General features: G+C 52.5%; 1 protein-coding gene across 1 annotated transcript in view; it reads left to right on the forward strand.

The window, feature by feature from the left end:
* DKC1 (dyskerin pseudouridine synthase 1) overlaps positions 1 to 9,595 on the forward strand; it is a 40,643-nt gene extending 31,048 nt beyond the window's left edge. Inside the window, exons 10-15 of the mRNA XM_076058335.1 lie at positions 488 to 608; positions 3,562 to 3,680; positions 4,507 to 4,610; positions 5,254 to 5,344; positions 6,928 to 7,191; positions 8,499 to 9,595. Coding sequence (XP_075914450.1) covers positions 488 to 608; positions 3,562 to 3,680; positions 4,507 to 4,610; positions 5,254 to 5,344; positions 6,928 to 7,191; positions 8,499 to 8,567 — 768 coding nt within the window. The 3' untranslated portion in view covers positions 8,568 to 9,595. The remainder of the gene's footprint in view (positions 1 to 487; positions 609 to 3,561; positions 3,681 to 4,506; positions 4,611 to 5,253; positions 5,345 to 6,927; positions 7,192 to 8,498) is intronic.
* The last annotated feature ends 311 nt before the right edge of the window (positions 9,596 to 9,906 follow it).

Consider the following 9,906-nt stretch of genomic DNA (forward strand, 5'->3'; position numbering starts at 1 on the left):
TCACAGTGGCGGTAGGCCTTCACAGTGGCGGTAGGCCTTCACAGTGGCGGTAGCCTTCACAGTGGCGGTAGCCTTCACAGTGGCGGTAGCCTTGACAGTGGCGGTAGCCTTCACAGTGGCGGTAGCCTTCACAGTGGCGGTAGCCTTGACAGTGGCGGTAGCCTTCACAGTGGCGGTAGCCTTGACAGTGGCGGTAGCCTTCACAGTGGCGGTAGCCTTCACAGTGGCGGTAGCCTTCACAGTGGCGGTAGGCCTTCACAGTGGCGGTAGCCTTGACAGTGGCGGTAGCCTTGACAGTGGCGGTAGCCTTCACAGTGGCGGTAGCCTTCACAGTGGCGGTAGCCTTCACAGTGGCGGTAGGCCTTCACAGTGGCGGTAGCCTTGACAGTGTCCGCTGCTGTTCTCCACTACTAAGAGCACTTGCCCCTACGGTCTTGTTGAAGGCTACCTGGGGGGTTGGGGGACCCTTTGTCTGTGTGCGGCACAGGTGAACGCGGTGTGCTATGGCGCCAAGGTGATGCTGCCCGGCGTTCTGCGGTACGAGGATGGCATCGAGGTGAACCAGGACGTGGTGGTGATCACCACCAAGGGCGAGGCCATCTGCGTCGGTGAGTGTAGAGTAGTGTGTAGTGTGGAGTATAGTGCATAGTAGTGTAGTGTGTAATGTATAGTGTAGTGTGTAGTGTGTAGGGTAGTGTATAGTGTAGGGTAGTGTATAGTGTAGGGTGTAGTGTATAGTATTGTAGTGTGTATAGTGTAGGGTAGTGTGTAGAGTATAGTGTAGTGTATGGTAGTATAGTGTAGTGTATAGTAGTATAGTGTACAGTGTAGGGTAGTGTGTAGTGTAGGGTAGTGTGTAGTGTATAGTGTAGTGTAAAGTGTAGGGTAGTGCAGTGTATAGTGTAGTGTATAGTGTAGTGTATAGTGTAGAATATAGTGTAGGGTAGTGTATAGTGTATACAAGTGTAGTGTAGTGTGTAGTGTATAGTGTATACTAGTGTAGGGTAGTGTATAGTGTATACAAGTGTAGTGTATAGTGTATACAAGTGTAGTATATAGTGTAGAGTATAATGTAGTGTAGTGTATACTGTAGAGTGTAATGTAGTGTGTAGTGTATTGTGTGTGTAGTGTATTGTGTAGTGTAGGGTAGTGTATAGTGTAGTGTGTATAATGTGTAGTGTGTAGTGTATAGGGTAGTGTATAGTGTAGGGTAGTGTATAGTGTAGGGTAGTGTATAGTGTAGGGTAGTGTATAGTGTAGGGTAGTGTATAGTGTAGTGTATAGTGTATACAAGTGTCGTGTATAGTGTATACAAGTGTAGTGTATAGTGTAGAATATAATGTAGTGTATAGTGTAGTATAGTGTAGTGTGTAGTGTATAGGGTAGTGTATAGTGTAGGGTAGTGTATAGTGTATACAAGTGTCGTGTATAGTGTATACAAGTGTAGTGTATAGTGTAGAATATAATGTAGTGTAGGGTAGTGTGTAGTGTAGTGTATAGTGTAGGGTAGTGTATAGTGTATACAAGTGTCGTGTATAGTGTATACAAGTGTAGTGTATAGTGTAGAATATAGTGTAGTATAGTGTAGTGTATAGGGTAGTGTATAGTGTAGTGTATAGTGTAGGGTAGTGTATAGTGTATACAAGTGTTGTGTATAGTGTATGCAAGCGTAGTGTATAGTGTAGGGTAGTGTATAGTGTAGTGTATAGTGTGGTGTATATTGTAGGGTAGTGTATACAAGTGTAGAGTGTATACAAGTGTAATGTAGGGTAGTGTGTAGGGTAGTGTATAGTGTATACAAGTGTAGTGTATAGTGTAGGGTAGTGTGTAGGGTAGTGTATAATGTATACAAATATTCTAGATTTGAAGCTTTCGTGACTACTCTTTGGTTCTATTCGGTAAAGTCACGTAGGTAAAAAATCAAAACAATAAAAATCACGACGTTTCGGCCACAACACAAGCGGCCTTCATTAGGTGAAGGGACCGGACTGTCCAGAGGACAGCGTTGGAGTGAAGACAGCAAGCCCAGGTCACGTCCTTTAATGTGTGAGGGAGGAAACAAAAACGCCTTGACAAAGGAATTAGCATAATATGTACTACTGTGAAAGTATGGGATACCACTACTGGAATAAATATACTGTACCATTGAAAATTAATTTAATGTTTGGTTCGATTTAGAACATCTTTCCAATGGTTGCTTAATTTGAAACCATCCTCTCGGTTGAAATTGTTTTTGTGTTTGTAAATCTGAATTGCCTCGTGGACAAATCTCTGATAAAAACCCGTGGGTTTGCAGAGGACCTTGGTATCGGAGATAACTATATCGTGATCACCCACAGCGTTGTAACAGTGATCAGCTACGGCAGAAGAATTCGTTCTGCCGTGTTTCAAATCTGATTTGTGCTCGCGAATTCGATCAGAGACATGTCGTTTCGTCTCCCCGATATAGCAATCACTGCAGGTACAACTCAATTTGTAAACCCCGGGGTACTGTAAGTCAGGAACGACATCCTTCACGGAAGGGATACTTTAGATTTAAAGCTTTTGTGACTGCAGTGATTCATATTCTTTACCGAAAGAACCAAGAATATGGAAGGGATCAGGTCATGGATTTTGTGTACTGTATTGAACCGGACCAGGATCTTGTGTTTGTTTAGAATTTTGGAGATCTTTTTAGTAACGCCTGCTATATATTGTAGTGTGATGGTTTTTGATCGTAGTATCAAGTGGTTGTTTCTGTATGGAGGGAGAAACAGCTTGGCGGATGGTACGGTCAGAGTATCCATTCCTTTTTAGGGTCAGATGTACATGTTTTAATTCACTGGTCAGGTGGTCTTGGTCCGAAATGCAATGAGCCCTGTGGTATAACGTTTTGATGAGATAATTATTTTGAGTGGGGTGGTGGTGGGAATCAGGTTTCAAGTAGGAATCTGTGTGGGTGGGTTTCCTGTAGACAGAATGCCCCAATGAGCCATCAGGTCTCCTCTCAAACAGAACATCCAAGAATGGCAGCTTGCCATCTTTCTCCACTTCCATGGTGAATTTGATGGCGGGGTGTCTGGAATTGATGTGGTCTTGGAAAAGGTTCAAAGCTGGGAAGGCCATGTAGCCAAATGACGAAAGTGTCATCCACATATCTCTTCCACAGGGAATGTCTGAGGGTGGAAGTCTGGATGGCGTCTGATTCAAATTTCTACATGAAAACATTGGCTATCACTGGTGACAAGGGGGATCCCATGGGGGTACCCTCATTTTGTTTGTAGAAGGTGCCATTCCAAGTAAAGTAAGTATTGGTGAGGCAGTGCCTAACCCAGCGCAGGTGTATCGGGGTCTAGTCCATGTTGGACCAAATTTCCATTGAAATAATTGAAAAATTTTGTCCAACATAGGGTAGTGTGTAGTGTATACAAGTGTAGTGTTAGTGTAGGGTAGTGTAATGTGTGGTACATCGGAGGGGGAAAGAGAAAAATCTAAATATCGCTGAGTAGCTCGTGGCTGTGCGGGTGACCCCGCGTGACCCCCCGTGACCCCGCGTGACCCCTGCCGCCCGCCCACCCACAGCCAGCGCTCTGATGACCACGGCGGTGATGTCCACGTGCAGCCACGGCGTGGTGGCCAAGATCAAGCGCGTCATCATGGAGAGGGACACCTACCCCCGCAAGTGGGGTCTGGGACCCAAGGTGTGTACCCGTCGCCCCGTCAGCCCCGCCAGCCCCGTCAGCCCCGCCAGCCCCGTCAGCCCCGCCAGCCCCGTCAGCCCCGTCAGCCCCGTCAGCCCCGTCAGCCCCGCCAGCCCCGTCAGCCCCGCCAGCCCCGTCAGCCCCGCCAGCCCCGTCAGCCCCGCCAGCCCCGTCAGCCCCGCCAGCCCCGTCAGCCCCGTCAGCCCCGTCAGCCCCGTCAAGCCCCGTCAGCCCCGCCAGCCCCGCCAGCCCCGTCAGCCCCGCCAGCCCCGCCAGCCCCGCCAGCCCCGTCAGCCCCGTCTGCCCCGTCAGCCCTGTCAAGCCCCGTCAAGCCCCGTCAAGCCCTGTCAGCCCCGTCAGCCCCGTCAGCCCCGCCAGCCCCGTCAGCCCCGTCAGCCCTGTCAAGCCCCGTCAGCCCCGTCAACCCTGTCAAGCCCCGTCAACCCCGTCAGCCCCGCCAGCCCCGTCAACCCCATCAAGCCCCGTCAACCCTGTCGCCCCCCCGTCCGCTCCCACCCCCCCCCCCCCCCCCCGATACCCCTTAACGCTCATCAAACTCGTGACCCCATCACCCTTCACGCTCCTCGACTCCATCACCCCATCACCCCCATCACCCCCATCGCCCCCATCGCCCCCATCCCCCTCACCATCCCATCACCCCATCACCCCCACGACCCCCACGACCCCCGTCATCGCATCACCACCGTCACCCCCGCCCACTCCACCCCCCCGTGTCCCATCCCCCCCCCCCATCGCGACTGCCGCCGCCCCCCGCACCTCCCGTCCACCGTCACGGCTCACGGCTCCCCCCCCGCCGTCCCCGCAGGCGAGTAAGAAGAAGCTGATGATCAAGCAGGGCCTGCTGGACCCTCACGGCAAGACCAACGACAAGACGCCCGACGACTGGAAGGAGACGTACGAAGACTACGGGTGAGCCCCCCACCATCTCACCCCCCCACCATCTCACCCCCCCACCATCTCACCCCCCCACCATCTCACCATCTCACCTCCATCTCACCACCATCTCACCACCCTCTCACCACCCCACCATCTCACCCCCCCACCATCTCACCCCCCCACCATCTCACCCCCCCACCATCTCACCACCATCTCACCCCCCCACCATCTCACCCCCCCACCATCTCACCCCACCACCATCTCACCACCATCTCACCCCCCCACCATCTCACCCCCCCACCATCTCACCCCCCCACCATCTCACCCCCCCACCATCTCACCCCACCACCATCTCACCCCCCCACCATCTCACCCCACCACCATCTCACCACCCTCTCACCACCCTCTCACCCCCCCCACCATCTCACCCCCCCACCATCTCACCCCCCCCCCCCTCTCACCCCACCACCTCTCACCCCACCCCCCTCTCACCCCACCCCTCTCTCTCCCCACCCCCCTCTCACCCCACCATCCTCTCACCCCCCTCTCACCCCCCTCTCACCCCACCACCATCTCACCCCACCCCCCTCTCACCCCACCCCCCTCTCACCCCACCCCCCTCTCACCCCCCTCCCCTCTTTGTGGATTTTGTTTTTTTTCCGTCCCCCCCGCTCAGTGCCGGCCGGCGCGGTCCGTCAAAGAAATCTGCGGCAGCCGCCCCCGCAGCGACGGGGGATGGGGAGGAGGCGGGGATGCCTCCGGCTAAGGTGGGTCACCGTCACCGCTACATCACCATCACCGTCACCGCGACGTCACCGTCACCGCTACATCACCGTCACCACGACGTCACCGCTACATCACCGTCATCGCGACGTCACCGTCACCGCTACATCACCTTCACCACGACGTCACCGCTACATCACCGTCACCACGACGTCACCTTCACCACGACATCACCGCTACATCACCGTCACCACGACGTCACCTTCACCACGACGTCACCTTCACCACGACGTCACCACGACGTCACCGTCACCACGACGTCACCTTCACCACGACGTCACCACGACGTCACCTTCACCACGACGTCACCACGACGTCACCGTCACCACGACGTCACCTTCACCACGACGTCACCTTCACCACGACGTCACCTTCACCACGACGTCACCTTCACCACGACGTCACCACGACGTCACCGTCACCACGACATCACCGTCACCACGACGTCACCGCTACATCACTGTCACCACGACGTCACTGTCACCAAGACGTCACTGTCACCGCTACGTCACCGCTACATCACCGTCACCACGATGTCACCATCGCCACGACGTCACCGTCACCACGACGTCACCGCTACGTCACCGTGACCGCGACGTCACCTTCACGACGTCACCGCTACATCACCGTCACCGCGACGTCACCGCTACATCACCGTCACCGCGACGTCACCGCGACGTCACCGTCACCGCGACGTCACCGCGTCGGCGACGTCACCGTGACGTCACCACCACCCCGACGTCGCCGTCACCGTGACGTCACCGTGACGTCGACGGCGGTTTAGATTTAAGCGTTTTAACCCAAAAAAACTTCTTGTTGATAAGAATTGTCGTAACTTGCGAGCGAACGCCTTGGTTAAGAAATAAAGCTATTATTATTAAAGTTATTATTATTAAAGTTATTATTAAAGTTGTTATTATTATGAAAGTTATTATTAAAGTTATTATTTAAATTATTATTAAAGTTATTATTAAAGTTATTATTAAAGCTGTTATTATTAAAGCTATTATTCAAGTTATTATTAAAGTTATTATTAAAGTTGTTATTATTAAAGTTATTATTATTAAAGTTATTTAAATTATTATTAAAGCTATTATTATTAAAGTTATTATTATTAAAGTTATTATAAAAATTATTATTAAAGCTATTATTATTAAAGCTATTATTAAAGTTATTATTATTAAAGTTAGTATAAAAATTTTTATTAAAGCTATTATTGTTATTAAAGCTATTATTATAGCTATTATAGCTATTATTGTTAAAGCCATTATTATTGAAGTTATTATTAAAGTTGTTATTATTAAAGTTATAAAAATTATTATTAAAGCTTATTGTTATTAAAGCTATTATTATTAAAGCTTAGTATTAAAGCTTATTGTTATTAAAGCTCTTATTATAGCTATTATTAAAGCTATTATTATTGAAGCTATTATTATTGAAGCTATTATTAAAGCTATTATTATTATTATTGAAGCTATTAGAAGTTGCTACGACCGTAGCCGGTGAGGATCGTGAGTCAAGATCTGGTGGTTAACTTGCCGGCTTGTCGATGTTGTCGCCCGCACAGAGGAAGCGCGCCGGCGAGAGCGATGGGGAGGCACGGCAGGCGCCGCCGACAACGCCGCCGTCGCCCGGCAAGAAGAAGATTAAGAAGGAGAAGAAGACGAAGCTCCTGGCGGAGACATCCGGCGACCGGGGGAGCGGTGGCGACAGCGGCGGCGACGCCGCAGCAGCAGCGACGCCATCGTCGTCGCTGAAGAAGAAGGAGAAGAAGAAGAAGAAGGAGGAGGCTATGGAGGCCTCGGCAGGGACGGCCGAGGAGGAGGAGGAGGTGGGTGGTGGTGGTGGTGCCCAACACCGTAGTGGTGGGATCACAGAGCTTGTGGTCGGGATCGTGCGGAGGGAGGGGGCGAGTTTATCATCGTCATCATGGTTATCGTGGTGGTCATAGTTACCGTGGTCGTCATAGTTACCGTGATCGTGGTCGTCATCGTCCTCATAGTTAATATGATCGTCGTCACCGTCATCATCGTGATCGTCATGACTATGGTAGTGGTAGTAGTGGTGCGAAGTGATGATGATGTTTATGGTCGTCATGATGACTGTGGTAGTGGTGGTAGTGGTGGTGGTAGTAGTAGTGGTGGTGGTGGTGGTAGTGGTGGTAGTGGTGCTAATGGTGGTGGTAGTGGTGCTAGTGGTGGTAGTGGTGGTGGTAGTGGTGGTAGTGGTGGTAGTGGTAGTGGTGCTAATGGTGGTGGTAGTGGTGGTGGTGGTAGTGGTGGTGGTAGTGGTGCTAGTGGTGGTGGTAGTGGTGCTAATGGTGGTGGTAGTGGTGCTAATGGTGGTGGTGCTAATGGTGGTGGTAGTGGTGGTGGTGGTAGTGGTGCTAATGGTGGTGGTAGTGGTGGTAGTAGTGGTAGTAGTGGTGGTGGTAGTGGTGCTAGTGGTGGTGCTAGTGGTGATAGTGGTGGTAGTGGTAGTGGTGGTAGTGGTGGTGGTAGTGGTGCGAAGTGATGATGATATTTATGGTTGTCATGATGACTGTGGTGGTGCTAGTGGTGATAGTGGTGGTAGTGGTGGTGGTGGTTAGTGGTGGTGGTAGTAATGGTGGTAGTGGTGGTGGTAGTGGTGCGAAGTGATGATGATGTTTATCCATTCTCAGAGCCACCGCCCCCTCTCCCCACCACGGCCGCTCCCCCCCCAGCGTCTTGCCGGGTGGGGGAGTAAGCTCAGCTCCCATTGGCCAACGGCCTCTGGGAGCCGAGCGCCGATTGGTCGGCGGAGGTGGGGGCAGGCGGGGTTGGAGGGGGGGGTGGGGCCTCCGGGCCCCCCACTGCCCCCCCTCCCCGTTGGCCGAGATGAGCCGACTTTTCTGATCGCACGCCGAGTAGAGACGCAGAGTTTGGTGGTCTAGGCAAGGCTGAGATGAGTCGACTTTTCTGATCGCTACGTCAAGTAGAGACGCAGAGTTGGTGGTTTAGGCAAGGCTGAGATGAGTCGAATTTTCTGATTGTGTAGCATAGGGAATCTGCTCACTCGGCTATCCACTCACCTACCTGCTCAACCACTCACTCACCCACTCACCCACCCACCCACTCATTCACTCACCCACCCACTCATTCACTCACTCGCCTGCAGGTGGACGAGGCGACGAGGAAGAAGCGGAAGAAGAAGAAGAAGCGGGAAGAGGGGGAGGAGTCGGAGTGACGTCACCACGGGGGGGGGGGCACCACCGCATCTCCCCCAGCACACACACACACTCACGTGTGCAAGGAGGTGTGTGTGTGTAGGTGCGTCCGTGTGTGTCTAGGGGTGTGTCCGTGTGTGTCTAGGGGTGTGTCCGTGTGTGTGTAGGTGTGTGTCTAGGGGTGTGTCCGTGTGTGTGTAGGTGTGTCCGTGTGTGTCTAGGGGTGTGTCCGTGTGTGTGTAAGCGTGTCCGTGTGTGTCTAGCGGTGTGTCCGTGTGTGTGTGTAAGCGTGTCCGTGTGTGTCTAGCGGTGTGTGTGTAAGGATGTCCGTGTGTGTCGGGGTGTGTGTGTTGCCATGTCCGTGTGTAAAGATGTCTGTGTGTGTCGGGGTGTGTGTTGGCGTGGCCTTGTGTGTGTGTAAGGATGTCCGTGTGTGTCAGGGTGTGTGTTGGCGTGTCCTTGTGTGTGTGTAAAGATGTCTGTGTGTGTCAGGGTGTGTGTTGGCGTGTCCTTGTGTGTGTGTAAGGATGTCCGTGTGTGTCGGTGTGTGTTGGCGTGTCCGTGTGTGTGTGTAAGGATGTCCGTGTGTGTCATGGTGTGTGTTGGCGTGTCCGTGTGTAGTGGGGAGCGGTAGTGCTTCCCTCTCACGGCCAACAGCAGTGACAGCGATTATCTGAACTGGTCCTGGACCTCCTCCCCTAGGTCGACTCAGCCTCAGATGAGTACCTGGTGTAGCGGTGTGTAGCAAACATCGCCACTGGGGGAGACAAAGGTGGCCGGGCGTGGTGCTGTCCACCGCCCCCACAACAACCACCCTTGTGTGCCTCAGTGCCAGCTGCTGCCATGCGCTACTCAGCACTTGGCCGAACAGTCTTGTTGAAGACGTCACGGGGGAGGTGGGACCTGCGTGTGTTCGTGTGTGTGTCGTTGTGCGCGTGTGTGTGCCGTTGTGCGCGTGTTGTGTGTCTGTGGGGGGGATAAGGAGCGGGAGGGGGGCTGTGTGAGTGTCTCCTAAACTGTAAATAAAGACGTCTTTTTAAGTCCACCCTGCCATGTTCATTTTGGTGTCTGTTTTTCCCCATTGGCACACCATCACAAACCGTGCCAAGCCAGCCCAGCACAGTTGATTTTTTTTTCCACTGACACAACCACAACCGTGCCGAGCCAGCCCAGCACAGTTTTTTTTCCACTGGCACAACCACAACCGTTCCATGCCAGCCTGGTGCATTTGATTTTCTTTCCACTGGCACAACCACAACCGTGCCAAGCCAGCCTGGCACTTTCTTTTGCACTGCGTGCGTGTGTGGGTAAAATAACCCTCTACTTCCCCGTTGGTGCCGCACGGTAAACGCTGTGGTG

The sequence above is a fragment of the Petromyzon marinus genome, assembly GCF_048934315.1.
Source record: "Petromyzon marinus isolate PM22_M1 ecotype Great Lakes invasive population chromosome 70 unlocalized genomic scaffold, UKy_Petmar_22M1.pri1.0 chr70_unloc.3, whole genome shotgun sequence".
NCBI classification, from domain to species: Eukaryota; Metazoa; Chordata; class Hyperoartia; order Petromyzontiformes; family Petromyzontidae; genus Petromyzon; species Petromyzon marinus.